This window comes from Pimephales promelas, chromosome 12 (assembly GCF_988280905.1).
Source record: "Pimephales promelas chromosome 12, fPimPro1.hap1.1, whole genome shotgun sequence".
In the NCBI taxonomy this organism is placed as follows: domain Eukaryota; kingdom Metazoa; phylum Chordata; class Actinopteri; order Cypriniformes; family Leuciscidae; genus Pimephales; species Pimephales promelas.
This window is the reverse complement of record NC_142780.1, coordinates 23,786,031-23,802,422: the sequence shown is the minus strand read 5'-3', so window position 1 is coordinate 23,802,422 and position 16,392 is coordinate 23,786,031. Positions and strand designations below refer to the sequence as shown.

General features: G+C 38.5%; 2 protein-coding genes and 1 long non-coding RNA gene across 8 annotated transcripts; 2 read left to right on the top strand and 1 right to left on the bottom strand.

Annotated features, from left to right (window-relative positions):
- The first annotated feature begins 326 nt into the window (after window positions 1-326).
- On the top strand, window positions 327-6,912 carry cct3 (chaperonin containing TCP1, subunit 3 (gamma)). The gene is made up of 14 exons (XM_039680132.2): window positions 327-476; window positions 1,055-1,116; window positions 1,196-1,246; window positions 1,351-1,413; window positions 1,504-1,600; window positions 1,844-1,961; window positions 2,119-2,305; window positions 3,720-3,869; window positions 3,960-4,092; window positions 4,192-4,273; window positions 5,363-5,543; window positions 5,834-6,079; window positions 6,200-6,331; window positions 6,506-6,912. The coding sequence occupies exons 1-14, from the start codon at window positions 449-451 to the stop codon at window positions 6,602-6,604; spliced, it is 1,629 nt and encodes a 542-aa protein (XP_039536066.1). The 5' UTR covers window positions 327-448; the 3' UTR covers window positions 6,605-6,912.
- A 936-nt stretch (window positions 6,913-7,848) lies between these two features.
- LOC120484769 (uncharacterized) lies at window positions 7,849-14,026 on the top strand. 6 transcript variants are annotated; one of them, XM_089117758.1, is made up of 9 exons: window positions 7,849-9,683; window positions 10,087-10,149; window positions 10,305-10,495; window positions 12,191-12,232; window positions 12,312-12,383; window positions 12,793-12,911; window positions 13,027-13,171; window positions 13,513-13,633; window positions 13,839-14,026. In XM_089117758.1, the coding sequence occupies exons 6-9, from the start codon at window positions 12,793-12,795 to the stop codon at window positions 14,024-14,026; spliced, it is 573 nt and encodes a 190-aa protein (XP_088973884.1). In that variant the 5' UTR covers window positions 7,849-9,683; window positions 10,087-10,149; window positions 10,305-10,495; window positions 12,191-12,232; window positions 12,312-12,383. The 6 variants fall into 6 exon arrangements, with proteins under 6 accessions (XP_088973884.1, XP_088973883.1, XP_088973882.1 ...); XM_089117757.1 differs by lacking the exon at window positions 10,087-10,149; XM_089117756.1 differs by having other exon boundaries at window positions 10,087-10,495.
- LOC148977022 (uncharacterized) lies at window positions 13,777-15,424 on the bottom strand. Its single transcript, XR_016145749.1, has 2 exons — window positions 14,642-15,424; window positions 13,777-14,555 (listed from the first exon to the last, which is right to left on the bottom strand). It is a non-coding gene; the product is annotated as an uncharacterized LOC148977022 (long non-coding RNA).
- Between the last annotated feature and the right edge of the window lie 968 nt (window positions 15,425-16,392).

Genomic DNA, 16,392 nt, shown 5'->3' with positions numbered 1-16,392 from the left:
TAGTGCTTACTGTAATATTTTTTGCATTTTTTCCCATTAAAATTACTTACATTTTTTTTGTGTAGAGTAAACGTCATAGCATACATTTTGAAATATACACCTGCGATTTAGATATCATAGTATAAATAGTATAATTATTTCACTTAATGTAGATTTTTTTAAATTGTTCTTTTAATTTGCAAGTTCAAGTTTTAGCTAGGAATTATATTCATCATGATGACTGTTCTCAGGATTCTTTCGAGAACTTTTCAGTCTTCTGTTCCAGTCTGGACCCGCCTACAAGCATTGGGGCGCTTTCTTTGATTGGTGGAGATAGGTGTATGCCAAAAGCGTCTCTTTTGCTTATTGGTCCACTTTGTGGCTGAATCCCCAGCCACGCCTCGTGCTTCCTCTCCTCTTACCGTTGTGTGCGTTGTCCGGTACCGGTGATCAAAACCACGCCGCAAACATGATGGGCAGACCGGTTCTCGTGCTTAGTAAGTGCTTCCCCCATTATCCCCCCTGTAAATGTGCAATTGTAGCTTTATTATGACCCGTCGCTGGACTCGGTACGAGTTCGAATAAGAGTTTTATTCATGCGACAGTGCTAGAATGCTAAGCTAACTAGTGTGGCACGGGGGCCTCGCGTGTCTGACAAGCTCATGTCAGTGTTCGGATTAGTCATTGTGTTAGCCTCGTAGCTAACATTACTTATTAATAGAAATGTTATTGCATATTGCACAAGAAGTTACACAGTCAATGTTAAAATGAACGCTGTTATTCGCAGTTATTTGCTAAATTTACCCGGCTGTAGGTTCTGTCTAACGGACGTTTCAAAGTAATGAATAAGCTAGCCTGCAGGCTAGCGGCGCAGTGTGTGCTGACCAGAGCTGCACCCACTTCATGTTTTGACTGATTAGCATTATTGATATTTTCTCAGTTAGCATGGTCAGGTATTGTTTTTTGTTCGAAAATAAATGGATTTTAGATGTTAGAGCAGTGTCTTTTGTTAATAATAAATAAAATATTAAGATGCAGAGTTAATCCAAACTGGCTCTGTTTCTGTTCATAACAGGTCAAAACACAAAGAGGGAATCTGGACGGAAGGTTCAGATAGGAAACATCACTGCGGCTAAAGTGGGTCTTTTATTTTCTATTTTTGCTGAGGTAAAATTGAATAACACCGCTAACAAGCTGCTCCATCTTCTCTTTTCAGACCATTGCTGATGTCATAAGGACATGTCTGGGACCAAGGGCTATGATGAAGGTGTGTTTCTAATGTTAAGTCCACATTTATATGTTGCTGCATTGTTAGATGTGACATCTAAACTTGCTCTATGTTTGAGGAAACATTTTGTTCTCTGTGTGCAGATGCTGCTGGATCCAATGGGTGGTATTGTCATGACCAATGATGGCAATGCCATTCTGAGAGAGGTAATCAATCCATGAACTCTGATTTATCAACTAAGATGCATGTTTTGTGTTTAATAAATATTAATCTAACGTTCTCTCTGTGTCATTTAGATCCAGGTCCAGCACCCTGCTGCCAAGTCCATGATTGAGATTAGCCGCACACAAGATGAGGAGGTTGGAGATGGGACCACCTCTGTAATTATTCTGGGTGAGGGTCATCTGTGTGTCATTACAGATGGAGTCTGTGTAACCATGTGAAAATAATGAAAGAATTAGGATTTGCTTTTAATGTTTACTTGAATAATTACTTTTGTAATTTAGTAATATTTTAACAACTTATTATTGATAATCTCATAATTATTATATAAATAAAGAAGAAAATAGTTAACGCATTGTTAATTTTTAAAATAATTTGACTTGCTCAAATCCCAACCTAACATTTTGTGTACAGCGGGTGAGATGTTATCTGTGGCTGAGCAGTTTCTAGAACAGCAGATGCATCCTACCGTGGTGATCAGTGCATACAGACAGGCTCTGGATGACATGTTGAACATACTCAAAGACATCAGGTAATAAGCACACACACAACTAGTCGTAATTGTCTGTATGAGCTCTTAACCATTAAGCAGCCGAGTTTATTAGTGGATTGGTAAGGTGGATGATTGGTTGTGGTAGGATGATATGTTCTGCAGTCTGATCATTTCTCTACAACCTCTTCTTTCACAGCACCCCAGTAGATGTGAATAATCGTGACATGATGTTGAAGATAATAAACTCTGCCATCAATACCAAAGCGCTCAGTCGCTGGTCCACCTTGGCCTGTAACATTGCTCTGGATGCTGTCCGTACTGTTGAGCTGGAGGAAAACGGACGCAAGGAGATCGACATTAAGAAATATGCCAAAGTCGAGAAGGTAGGACAAAGCTGACTGAATAAAATTTTTTTCCTGTTGTTTACTTCTCTTATTGCAGCATTAGCCCCGTTTCCACCAAAATTATCCAGAACATAATTTTTTCCCCCAGACTTGTTGCTTTTAGCGTTTGCACTGTGGTCTAGAGTACGATGTAGAATAGGCAAATTAGTCCGGTGTCGTAGGACTGCTCGCACCATAACAGAAAAAAAAAATGGTGGTTGAAATAAAATGCTGCGTGGAGTCAACCAATCAAAATGCATCATGAACTCACCCAATCAACATGTTCAGCACCCAAGTCCCACCACCAAAAGTTCCTGAACTTTGAATAAGAACTACCTTCCAAGCAGGGACTTTCTGAGGGGGAAATTGTTTACCTGGAACTTCATTTTTAGACCCTGGTTCCTGCGGTCGAAACACAGAGTACCACCCCAAAGTTCCTAGTTCTTGGGTACACTTCCTGGAGTGAAAACGCAGCTATATACGGTAGTGGCCAAAAGAGATGTCGGGCCCAGGAAAATTGACATATTTACTGTGGTGTAAAGATACACTCGTGTTACGATTGGATAAAAAAATCGGTGTACTAAACTCACGATACTATCGCAGTATTTTTATTAATTTTTTTACTTGAATAATTTGGTTTTTTTTTATAATTTCTTTTATTAAAATTATATTTTATCATGTCCCACAAATATTCTCCCATTACATTATTATACTTTACTACATTAAACTACTATATACTGTATTTAATATAAGTATATTTAATATATACTTTGAACTTTAAGTAACCTGCATTTTTTTTTTAGTTAATTTGTAATCAAAACAACCCAGCTGCAGTTTGATTGATAGTTCTCTGTTTTTGCAAATGAACTCTTTTATTGTGAATGTCCCAAATGGGAGAGGGTGTGCAATTTTCAAAGAGTTTATTTAAATGTTCATATTATATATTTTGGTTGCATTTGTGAGTTAATAAAAATGTTAAAACCGGTTATGTAAACTTTGCACATTATCTAAAAATTAATAAATCCTCCGATATAGCCCTGAATCTAATCGTATCGCAGAATTTTCTGGTATCTGCTAATTTCGTATTGCTGGTTGAGAGAATCGATATCGTAATGTGATGAACTGTCTGATTTACACCCCTAATTTGGATAAGACCTCTAAATTTATTATTAATGTAAAATATTTTTCTCATATTTCCAGTTAAATCATTGTACTTGTAGGCTCACTAAAAATGCATACCACCAGAAAATTATAGCCAATAGCCAAAAAAAAAAGGTAAGACCAATAGGTGGATAATGGATAAAATTAAGCCTTTTTTTTGTAATGGTTTACAAGTGGCAATTTACCTTGACTTTAAACTGCTTGTTTAAATGTGGCTTCGGTTTACCCAAATGCACTTTTTGTTTGTGTATAGGTGCCTGGTGGCTTCATTGAGGACTCATGTGTGCTGAAGGGTGTAATGGTAAACAAGGATGTAACTCATCCCCGTATGCGAAGACTGATTAAGAACCCCAGAATTGTTCTGCTGGACTGCTCTTTGGAGTACAAGAAGGGTGAGAGTCAGGTGAGGTTTTGTCTAAATCTATAAATCCCTTATTGACTATATTTACATATTTAGTAAAAGCTTAACTTGACCCTTTCTTTCCCCCCTCAGACTGATATTGAGATTACTCGTGAGGAAGACTTTTCCCGCATCCTGCAGATGGAGGAAGAGTACATCCAGCAGATCTGTGAAGACATCATTCGTCTCAAACCTGACCTGATCTTCACTGAGAAGGGCATCTCTGGTACACATGAGCACTCATGCAGTCATGTGTTTATGAGAAAGGATGGTGGTCAGTTCAGATCACATGTGGATTAAAGTCATTTCTTTGTCATTTCTCTAGATCTGGCTCAGCACTATCTGGTGAAAGCAAACATCACTGCGATCCGTCGTGTTAGAAAGACGGACAACAACCGCATTGCAAGGTGCAGAAATATCTGCTTTTGTCAATATATTTAAAATTTTACTTCTGTAGTTTATTACATAAATGGTGGTTTATTTTGCCAAACTTGCATGCAAAAAGGTAACTGTTTTCTTTGTTCTAAGGTTTGGGAAAACTTGGAAATTTAAAATGTAAAAATCTTTTATATATATATTAGGGGTGGAGCCGAACTCTAATACGGTATTCGGAAAGGCACAAATAACGTGTTTTTACAAATACTTATAAAGTTTTTCTTGTTCCCGAATACAAAGATTTTTTTTAATCAAAAAGCTGCGTTTCCTAATGAGACCGCACTGCAGTGCATGCCCGGATGAGAGAGTAACGCCGGTTTCACACTGCACGTGTAAGCAGTGCATATTTTTTTTCGGTGCTCATGTTAACAGGTTAGAGCATTCACATCGCATGCAGATGAAAATTTCCAAGTGCGTCCATGCCGCATCGAGATAAAAACATCTCAACTTTTCAGAATAACGTAGCCGATGGTTGCTTAGCAATGTCAGACGCCTCCGGAGTGCAACCGCCCTTGCGCTTTGAAAAAAGAAAAAGCCTATGCGTTTTCATGCGCTATATGTGAATATGCCCTTACTCTGTGTTTTGCATACAGCAAAATGTAATGCTGGATTTATGAAAAAACATCAACCAATATTGCATTGGTTATGATGGTCCATAATTATTATAAAATGATATCATTTAAGAATACTTAAATTTTTCTCAAATACAAATAGTCCCCCCCCCACCCCCCCCCACCCCCCACCCAGCAGATACAAATACCGGCTGCTTTGCACACCCCATACATGTGTGTGTGTATGTATGTGTATATATATATATATATAGTTTATATTTTAGTAATTCAACTTATTTCAATTTGTTGCCATGGCAACATTTGGTTTTCAAGTTTTTCATCTGTTTGTTATATTTTACTTATTTATCTTTATCTCAAGTACCTAAAACAATTTAAATATTTACAACTAATGGTTCGGAATAAAACCCTGAACCAGTAATCAGAAACTACTGGAGAATTTCTGAATGTATTGGTCAAAAAAGTGACTCTTCCTCTGCTTGTCTGTCTCAGAGCATGTGGTGCGCGTATTGCCAGCAGAACGGACGAGCTCCGTGAAGAGGATGTGGGTACGGGAGCTGGCCTGTTTGAAGTGAAGAAGATCGGCGATGAGTATTTCACCTTTGTGACCGAGTGTAAAGACCCCAAAGCCTGCACCATTCTGCTCAGAGGAGCCAGCAAGGAGATCTTAGCGGTAAGAAACAACAGGAAGAGGGTACTAAAGAGTCTAGGGTCATTGTTAAAGATTCATGGCAGTGCAACGCTCAGAGGAAGATTAATGAGAATGCATTTTAACTGTTATAACGAGTTTAACAAAGGTCTCTATAGTCAGAGCAGCCCTCAGGAAGAGGTGCTTTAGATATTTCAACTGGCCATTTGTTGAATATTTGATCAGTTCAGCCTGAGTTCTCTGGTCCCAGGTGATTTTGCACAGGTTAATTGACTTGTCTCCATTTGACTGATGATCTTTCTCTGCTTTCTCAGGAAGTGGAGCGCAACCTACAGGATGCCATGCAGGTCTGTCGTAACGTCCTGTTGGACCCGCATCTGTTGCCAGGGGGTGGAGCAGTGGAGATGGATGTGTCCCATCGGTTGATGGAGCGTTCGCGAGCGCTGACTGGTGTGGAGCAGTGGCCATACCGCGCTGTGGCTCATGCCCTGGAGGTCATCCCACGCACACTCATTCAGAACTGTGGAGCATCAGCAATACGTGTGCTCACTGCCCTTAGGGTACGTTGATTCAAAAAGCGCATTTAGATTCTTGTATTTCTCTCAGCACGTTACTGCCTCTCCCGAGTCACTGACACTCAATTGCCGTTTAAGTGGTCTCTGTTTCGGACTCTTTTTCAGGCCAAGCACACTCAGGAGGGCAACACCTCATGGGGGGTCAATGGGGAGACAGGAATTCTTGCTGATATGGAGCAGCTGGGGATCTGTGAACCACTGGCAGTTAAAGCCCAGACTTACAAAACTGCAGTGGAGGTAAAGACACAATTAATTAATTAAAATATTTTTTTAATTAATTGAAAAAAACTGTGCAGTTCTTAAAGCCTTAACTTTGATTTTAGAAACTCTACAGATACACTGATTTAAACTCACGGTGGAAGGTTTTCTTATAGGACTGATAACAAATTTTCTCTTTTTCTTTTCATTTAGACTGCCATCCTGTTACTGCGCATTGATGACATCGTTTCTGGTCACAAGAAGAAGGGAGATAACCAGATGGGTGGAGCACCGATGGAGGGCCAGGAGTAGAGAGAACAGGTGATAAAGAGGATGAAGGAACCAGAGTACAGAAAGGACAGTAACGCAGCAAATGAAGAGCATATACACAAGCATTTATCTGTGCAAAACACCGTTCTCCAAACACAATGTTCTCATCAGAAAGCCATTTGCACTGTTGCGTCATTAGGCCAGAAGCTCTTCTCACCTCGTTTGGTTTTTCTTTTGCGAAAGAAACAACTCTGGATTGGTTTAGGATATTTGTGCTAGTATTTCTGTGCTTCACTTTGCCTGTATTGTTACTTTGTATTTCCTACCGGTGATAAATTTCAAAATCTAAACATGTTGTTTTGAATTTTTTTGCTTTGTGTTGAAACCCCTACAAATTGCATACAAAATTTATAACACCTTGGTAGTTAAAGGATTAGTTCACTTTTGAAAAAACTTTTGCTGATATTTTACTCACCCCCATGTCATCCAAGATGTCCATGTCTTTCTTTCCTCAGTCGAAAAGAAATTTAGGTTTTTGATGTAAACATTCCAGGATTTTTCTCCATATAATGGACTTCAATGGGAACCGGATGGTTCAAGTATCAAAAGACGGTTAAAAACTGTTTCAGATGCAGCTTCAAATGTCTTTAAACGATATCAGACGATGAATAAGGGTCTTATCATGCGAAACGATCGGTTATTTCAAAAGTTATTCCAAAAATGTAACTTATAAGGACAAATGTTAGCCTTGCTATATTCTGTGAGGCGCGTTTGCAACGTCACGTATTCCGTAATTACGTTCAAAAGGTCACGGGCGACGTAGCCGAAAGTACAGAGTCAGTGTTTACAAGTTGAACGCATAGGTTGAACGTGCAAACTAACTCAAACACCGTTTACAAAAAAAGGAATTAAAAGGAAAAACAACGATGTCGGACGATTTTGATTCTGTACTTCCGGCTACGTTGCCCGTGACCTTTTGAACATAATTACGTATTACGTGACGTTACAAACGCGCCTCAGAGAATATAGCAAGGCTAGCATTTGTCCTTAGAAAAGTTACATTTTTGGAATAAGTTTTGAAATAACCGATCCTTTTGCATGATAAGACCCTTATTCATCGTCTGGTGTCGTTTAAAGACATTTGAAGCTGCATCTGAAACAGTTTTTAACCGTCTTTTGATAGTTGAACCATCCGGTTCCCATTGAAGTCCATTATATGGAGAAAAATCCTGGAATGTTTTCATCAAAAACCTAAATTTCTTTTCGACTGAGGAAAGAAAGACATGGACATCTTGGATGACATGGGGGTGAGTAAATTATCAGCAAAAGTTTTTTCAAAAGTGAACTAATCCTTTAACCATGATTCCTTGATTTGTAAGGTGATAAACAATCAAAAAAGCTGCAAGCTTTGCAAACAAAACAGCACTTTTAGGATTTTTTTGACAATCTTTTTTTACATGCATCAAAGTTCAGTTCCCATTTTTTTCAAATGCACACTTAAAGCTGCAGTCCATAGCTTTTTTGGGTAAAAAAAAAAAATCCAAAATAAGCAAATACATAACCAGCCAGTGTTCAAAACTATCTGCTTGCCTTAGCTCGATTCAAAGCAGTAAGCTTGTAATAATGTTTTTATATGGTACTGGTGGATTTCCACGGGAAATTCAAGCATGTCTTTGCGTCATTACGTCACATCTGTACACATAAAGGAGGAGTCTCGGCTTGTAGGCTATATTGCGTGTGAGGATGCTGGAGGTGGAGGTTTATAGCCTTTTCTCACTACACTTGATAAAATTAAACTTATCAATTTAATGGCAGATCCAGAGAGGTTCAAACAACAATCACCAGTGACAACAGATTCACCTGCTGTAAAATGCAAAAGACAGCATGACAGATTTTTGATCATGAGACAGGGATGAGGATATCACCCCTGCACTGGGCTCGCTCTCCTGTCTCTGGGTCCACTTTACTGTCTAGATCTGACAGAGAAAAGAAAAGTATATATATAAAAAATGATCCTTTGCAAAATATGTATCATGCATATGGTGATCACTTTACATCACTGCCAGAGCCACTGTCTGCTTCTCTTACCCATGATCGTGTTGCTGGAGGACAGGCACCGTTGCTGGTTAATAAGGCTAATGTTGGAAGGTCCCAGATTGTCTGATATTGTTGATCCCGCAGTTTGGAAAGGAGGGTCCTGCCTGGGACGGGGGTTCAACATTGGTATTCACATGTTCTCCAGTGGCCTACAGTGGGCACGAGCGTGCTCCTGCAGCCTGTTCATTGTGGTTGACAAAACAAGTGCGTTACATAATTTAAGTTGTAACTTCCGACAGGCAGCTGGCACAATGAAAAGATAATATTATTCGCAATTCAACAAAATACAAAAATGCACCCAAGATTAAAAACTATAATCGAGCCGAGGGTAAAAGCAGACTGTCTACGATGTCTTGCATGCCACCATACTTTTCTCTTCAGAAGCACATTTTTTATTATATTTTTTCAACTAGTTATTATACATGTCATGGGTTTTAATTGCTTGTATGAATTAATTAATAGTTGTTAAACCAAGTTCTGTCATCGGTCTTCTTACCATAGGACACGTTTCTCTTCAGCTTTCTAAACGGGCAGTTCTCTATGGGCTGAAATATGTGCCACCAGAAACTGAATTTGAACCATTTATATTTGAATTTGAATGGCTAAACTTGAATAATTGCATTGAAAAACTGAATTTAAATCACATCATTTAAAATTGTATTGTTTAATTAAAATTGAATTTATTCAAAAACTGAATCTGAATTGTATGATTTGAAATTGAATTTATTTGGAACTGAAGTCCAATAAAATTTGATCCTCACTGAAAATTAAACAGACATCTGGGTAGTTGGAGGGTGAAGGAAGAGCAATCGAGCGCAGATAGATAGATAGCGTTCATTGGCACACAGGACTCCTTTGGGCGGTAATGCTCTTTTTAAGAATGCGAACCGCCAATAAGCTCAAAGAAGAAGAAGAAGGACTCCTTTGGCCAATCAGCACCAATGTTTTGGAGCGCACACAGTATGTTACCCGCCATGAAACAAAGAAGTGCTTCGGCGACCACTATTCGGCTGGGACAAATACGGTAATGACATTTTTTTTACGATATAACCATCTTTTGTTTAACTGTTGTTAATGTTGTAGCTAAATCTTTCTCCCGACGTTGCTAATGCTAACACAGTAATTCGCTCCAATCCCACGTTTTTATGGTAGCCTACTAGCTCTGGTAACAACATTTTTGCCTGGTGTTTATTATTTTTAAGCGTTTGCCTCTTCCTCCGGTGAAAATGTTGTTACAAACGTAGCTAGTGTTAGCCGCCGCCAAGTAGACTGGTCATGTCTTCAGCCTAGTGCCCAACATCAAATTGGCCCAGAGACTCCAAGGTGTTGTCTAGTTTCGCAACAAACAAGATAACGCACACACACCCAGATTAACATGTATAAAACAATGTGATGCATCTCCTGAACACGGCATGTCATTCTAGCAGACAGGGAAGGAGTCAGGAAAGAGGGAGAGATGGCCGACCCAGTGTCCACACAGAAATGACAAGGTTCTTCACTGTATTTGGTTTCTTTGTCAGACTGACTCATCCCTTACATTCATCAATTTAAATTCTCAAACTATAGCTAGTGAAATATGTATTTGCATTGTGTAATGTCAAATTAATAAATTAACATCACAGGTCTTTTCCTGCCCTTTTTGAAGCTAGGGGAAAGCGCCGGCGCGTTCAAGGGCCTTCCAACCACTTTACACCAGTCAAAGAGATAGAAGTTACATTTTATCTCTTACCCAAAATTGTTGAGCGCACTCCCAAAGGCAGTGAAGAAGTTTTCCATCTGCAAGCTGGTTTGGGACGCAGGTCCACGCTGATACCAGAGAACTACACCCGTGATGAGGTGAGGCAACAATTTGTTTTTTTTGTCATATAATGTTTGAATATAGTCCAATATCAAAACCAATGTTCGTTTGTCAATATGATTGTATGATTTACACTACTGGTCAAAAGTTTTAGATTGGTAAGATTTTTTTTAATGTTTTTAAAAGAAGTCTCTTCTGCTCACCAAGGCTGCAATTATTTGATAAAAAAAACAAACAAACAAACAAACAAACCAAAAACAACCTAGTAATATTGTGAAATATTATTACAATTTAAAACAGTGGTTTTCCTATGTGAATATGTGTAGAGAAATGTAATTTATTCCTGTGATCAAAGCTGAATTTACAGCATCATTACTTCAGTCTCCAGTGTCACATGATCCTACAGAAATTATTATAATATGATGCTCAAGAAGCTTTTGTAACATTAATCACTACCATTCAAAAGTTTGGGGTCAGGGGGAAAAGAAATTAGAAAATACTTTTATTCATCAAGGATGAGTTAAATTGATCAAAAGTTACAGTAAAGACATTTATAATGTTAGAAAAGATTATATTTTAAATAAATGCTGTTCTTTTGAACTTTCTATTTATCATAGAATTTTGGGGGGAAAATGGTGCACGACTCTTTTCAACATTGGAAATAATAAGTTATGTTTTTTGAGCATAAAATCAGCATATTAGAATGATTTCTGAAGGATCATGTGACACTGAAAACTGATGTGTAATCAGCAACAGTAATGATGTTGAAAATTCAGCTTTCAAATTACATTTTAAAATATTTTAAAGTAGAAAACAGTCATTTTAAATTGTCATAATGTTTCACAATATTACTGTTTGTCATTTTTTTCATCAAATAAAGCAGCCTTGGTGAGCAGAAGAGACTTAATTTAAAAACATAAAAACTCTTACTGATCTAAAACTTTTGACCGGTAGTGTATATTACTTTTGAAGGTATGTTCAACCCTCAAAGATCTTTATCCAAAACTGGAAAGAGTGTCTGGGGGCTGGCTGATTTACAAAGGAGCAGGCACATAGAACTTACCCATGGCCAATCTAATCTTGGTATAAAATAATTTGAATCAATATCTTGAGTGATGAGCACTGTCCCATTTCAATAGAGTTCAACTATTAAATAACTTTTCTTGTTAAGAGGGTGGGGTTCTAGAAAACTATATATGGTGTCTCCTGGGGACAGTGGATATACTGGGCTAATGCTGAAGACTGCAAGTATAGGCGGAAAGGGTGTCCTATATATTGCTCCGTACAGGAGGAGCTAGACACTCAACCACTGCCACCTGACTCCAGGTCCTTCTCTAGTATGCCAAAGGATGTGCCACTCTTGTCACACCAGCTATCCATTGCAAATCCTAGTAGCGCTGCATGTTGAAACATGCAAGCCTTCAGATACTTATCCACAGGAGGTATGTACAGACCCATTGTATGGATAATGTTGGGAGACCATTAAGCTTGAATACAATGTCTTAAGAGAACAAAGAGGAGGCTCGATATTACAGTTGAATTTTGTCATAACTTGTATAGTGGCCAGTTCCACCTGATGTGATGGGGATTTAAGGTAGTTAAGCTATATTTGCAATGAGGCTGTGTCAATTAATGAACAGTTTATCCAAAAACATCTGTTGAATGATGAGTAACAACACGTATATGCAATCATGTCACAATTTCTTTTTCAATTTTGTTATTCCTCCTGACAGCCTATGGAGGAAGATGGGTTTTTTGTGTCCTCAAAGACAGAGGTATGTTGTGATGTGGAGTGTTTATTTTTGAGGTATTATTGTCTCCACCTTTTAATGTTAAACATTTATGTGATTCCAGTTGCAGACCAATCTGTGGCCATAATTTTCCTCCCGATGACCTGGAGGAACATGCAAGCGAGTGTGGAGAGAGGTAACAGAATCTTAGCTCAATTTAGTCAATATAAAAATGTCAAGATTTCGTAGCATTTTAGTGAGATATTTGTGATATCCCTCCAAGCATCTGTCTTCCCACCAATGGATTAATGTATTGACCAGTTGGATTTAATACTTTTAAATTGACTGAGCTGTTACCATAAAGGCTGACTGTGCTGTGTGTGATATACATTTACTTTCAACAGTACACAAGTTTTTTTTTTCCTTTTTTTCTTTGGTTGTCACTGTTGCCATATGAATTTTATTGATCAGTTAGTCCTGACCTGACCAACAAAATTTCTTTCTCTCAAAATTTTAAATTAAAAAGTTTAGTTTAAAAAAGTTTCAATTAAAAAGTTTAAATGAAACTTTAATTTCAACTACTAATTTATACGGTTTTCTTTCAGATGTGTCTTTTTAAGGTTGAGTCGGCCACGGAGTCTACAATGACTGAACTGATTGAGGACATTTTGAGCTGTGGCTATAATGAACCTGTTAATGTTGAAAAGAGGGAAGATATTCTTCAGTATAATTGTTTTTTTCATTATGCTAAGCCTTTGTCAATGATGTTAATATTCATGTTTTGATTTTTTAAATTTCACTTCATATTGATATTATTTTTTCTTCATTCTATATTTTAGTGCTGTTGTTCTTCATGCCATACTTCGGCTGCTGCCCCTTCTCTCCCAGCTACGTGAAGGTCTGAAACTTTATGGTTTTGTTGATCTAATGAAACAATACCTAAACATCTGCCAACCACTCTTTGTCCCAGGGATGGAGGTAAAGGTGAGTTAATAAATGTGGACTTTAGTAGGGATGTACTGATGCCACTTTTACTAACAATAGTGATTCCAATTCCTAAACTCAGCTTATTTCATGTACCAATCATGCCATTTACTTCAACTTTTTTTGTATAGATTTTGTGGGGTCACTGGACAATAATAATGAAGATATTAAAGTTAAAGGTCCACGATGCAGAATTGTCCTAAAAAACGATGTATAGTATGACCCCCAACTGGTGTGAGGTGGTTTATTAATCTACAGAGACGCTGCCTTCTGCCGGTATTTTCTGGTTTTCTTATTATGTTGCTGTGTTTGGGACATTTCCTGGTGGTTTCTCTCACCAGGCTGATGCTGACTTTGTCTTTGTGGCTTGCCAACCTGAGTTCAGCGAGAAGGGCTCCAACAAAGAACAGGTGGAAGTGAGTGTTATGAACCATCTCCAGGACTTCTTGCAGCTGGAAGCATGTAATTGCTCATGTACTTTTCTTCTTGTAAACTCTGTTTACGTAGTTTCTCTGTCTTACACATTTTATGAAATTTTCATGTAGATTATATTATCATTGTAAGTACACTTGTGCAAGATATTAGATTTCCAAATTCTACCTCTGTGTTGGTACAGGTAAACCAAATGTTTAATTTACATAATTGTTTGCTTTCTGTCTCTGAAAAGGTGTACATCCAGAGGTGGGTGACACAGTAGACTATCTTGGTCACCTGTCCCCCAGTATGTTTCTCCAGTGGCTCACAGGACAGGGCCAAATTCCTGTCTTACCAGAAGAGAAGAGAAACTTCAGAGTCTTTGTGCAGTTCAATCACACCTGTGACATCCAGTATGGTTCACATAGAGTTTGCATGTAGTAATACAATCCACCTACCTGTTAAGCATATGCAAACTTTTACGGAGTTCAAACAAGTGATGACAGAGGCCTTCCATCTAGGTCAGGCATTCCATCAGGTTTAAGTGAGATGTTGCAGTTTCAAATATTCAGTGCTAATTAGATCACTGAATGTTTTTCTTTCATGGTTCAAGTACAATGCATATACATTCAGACAAATAATAATAGATAAGATATTTGTGCAAATCTTTCATCTCATTTTTTGTTAAGTCCAGTTTGTATCCCAAGTTATACTTCAATGTATCAAGTATGACACTCCCTGTGGCTGTGTCAGTTTGACAGAAGTCCAATAAATACAAAATCTTTGGAAGCAAAATACAACATTGTGGCATTACTTTGAAACTAGTCCACCTTCCACTCACAGTGAAGTGATTGAAACCAATGTCCTCTGTCTTCAATGGACATTCCATTTCTGGCACTGTAACACCTGTGTTGGCAGAGTTATGAGAGAGCCCTGAGCTCTCCCAATTAATATCCTCAATCTGGATTCCCTAAAACCAACATAAAATAGTGTTATCAGTATATAGATTGAAAAATAATTTAAAGGCAGACAATGTCATTGGCATTATCACTCAACTGCCACATCTTCTTCTGGCTCGCGGATGGGGTGCTGCAGCATCCCGAGCTCCCACAGCTGGTTTGGGGTAAGGAAACCCTCTGTCCTGATAGGATGAGCGTTCCATCCAGCAGAAAACTTGGCCATATCAGCTTTGAGTCTTGGGAGGAAGGTGTACTGAGCACAGAAGAGATGGAGATTATCCAAGATGTCAAGGGATCCATCTTCCTCCTGGCTGTGTAATACGTCATAGTAAACGTGAGTAACTCCTGTCCAAACATCCCTCCACAGACGTTCGATTCTACAATTCGTAAATAGAAAAGTTCCCCATGGGTCATTCAAACAATGTACAAGAATAGCCAAAAAGCAATTCAACTGGAGTAAATATCACACTGAAGGGCACACCAACAATAACAAGACATGTCGTGTACCTACTTGGATCTTGGGGTCATTTGATAATCATTTCAAAAGGAATAATTCACCTCTCGTTGTGCACACTTTTTCAATGTATAAAGCTTCCATGTCCTGTGCCTCTCATAGTGAAAATCATCTGGGCAATGCTGACATTTTCAACACCCTGGTCACGTCTTACCCTGCAAATCATCTGATTTTGAAATTTGTATCCATCCAGCTGAATCAAAAAAACTTTACAAAAATACTGGATAATTTCCTCACACAGGTTCATGAAAACTAAATGCAGCATTGAATAAATCCTGATAATTTCATGTTTCACAAACAGCTGTCGACTTTTTAGGTGCAAGAAAATACGTTTCTCCAATCTTCTTGAAACTCTGGATTCTGATAAAGGGCCATAGGACTTAGACCTGAGTGCAAAAATGGAGGCTCTAGACCCTTCCAGAGCTGAGATATTGACATCCCACGTAGCATTTATGCCATTATAAATGTCTCAATATCTCAGCTCTGGGAGGGTCTAGAGCCTCCATTTTTGCACTCAGGTCTAATTCTCAGGGCCCTCTATCATAATCCAGAGTTTCAAGAAGATTGGAGAAACGTATTTTTTCGCCTCAAAAAAAAAAAACGACAGGGGTACCACTGTCGTTAATTTTTTTTTGGGGGGGGGGGGTCGAAATTTTGAGTTTCTCTGATCTTCTTGAAACTCTGGATTCTGATAGAGGGCCATGGGACTTAGACCTGAATGCAAAAATGGAGGCTCTAGACCGTTCCAGAGCTGAGATATCGAAACTCAAAATTTCGAACCGATAAAAAAACCGAAAGGGGTACCCCTTTCGGGGTTTTTTTTCGGGTCAAAATTTTGACTTTCTCTGATCTTCTTGAAACTCTGGATTATGATAGAGGGCCCTGAGAATTAGAGCCCGAATTTTTCGATATCTCAGCTCTGGAAGGGTCTAGAGCCTCCATTTTTGAACTCAGGTCTAATTCTCAGGGCCCTCTATCAGAATCCAGAGTTTCAAGAACATCCGAGAAACTCAAAATTTTGACCCGAAAAAAAAAACGACAGTGGTACCCCTTTCGTTTTTTTTTCGGGTCAAAATTTTGAGTTTCGATATCTCAGCTCTGGAAGGGTCTAGAACCTCCATTTTTGCACTCAGGTCTAATTCTCAGGGCCCTCTATCATAATCCAGAGTTTCAAGAAGATCAGAGAAAGTCAAAATTTCGACCCCAAAAAAAAAAACGACAGTGGTACCCCTTTCGTTTTTTTTTTCGGGTCAAAATTTTGAGTTTCGATATCTCAGCTCTGGACGGGTCTAGAACCTCCATTTTTGCACTCAGGTCTAATTCTCAGGGCCCTC

What these genes read in the sequence shown, in the direction of transcription:
- cct3 (XM_039680132.2), top strand. Translation starts at nt 449, where the DNA reads ATGATGGGCAGACCGGTTCTCGTGCTTA. An exon ending in GTGTGCTCACTGCCCTTAGG is followed by an intron (nt 6,080 to 6,199) that starts GTACGTTGATTC and finishes ACTCTTTTTCAG; the next exon opens with GCCAAGCACACTCAGGAGGG. An exon ending in CTTACAAAACTGCAGTGGAG is followed by an intron (nt 6,332 to 6,505) that starts GTAAAGACACAA and finishes CTTTTCATTTAG; the next exon opens with ACTGCCATCCTGTTACTGCG.
- LOC120484769 (XM_089117757.1), top strand. Translation starts at nt 12,793, where the DNA reads ATGTGTCTTTTTAAGGTTGAGTCGGCCACGGAGTCTACAATGACTGAA. An exon ending in AAGAGGGAAGATATTCTTCA is followed by an intron (nt 12,912 to 13,026) that starts GTATAATTGTTT and finishes TCTATATTTTAG; the next exon opens with TGCTGTTGTTCTTCATGCCA. An exon ending in TCCCAGGGATGGAGGTAAAG is followed by an intron (nt 13,172 to 13,512) that starts GTGAGTTAATAA and finishes TTCTCTCACCAG; the next exon opens with GCTGATGCTGACTTTGTCTT.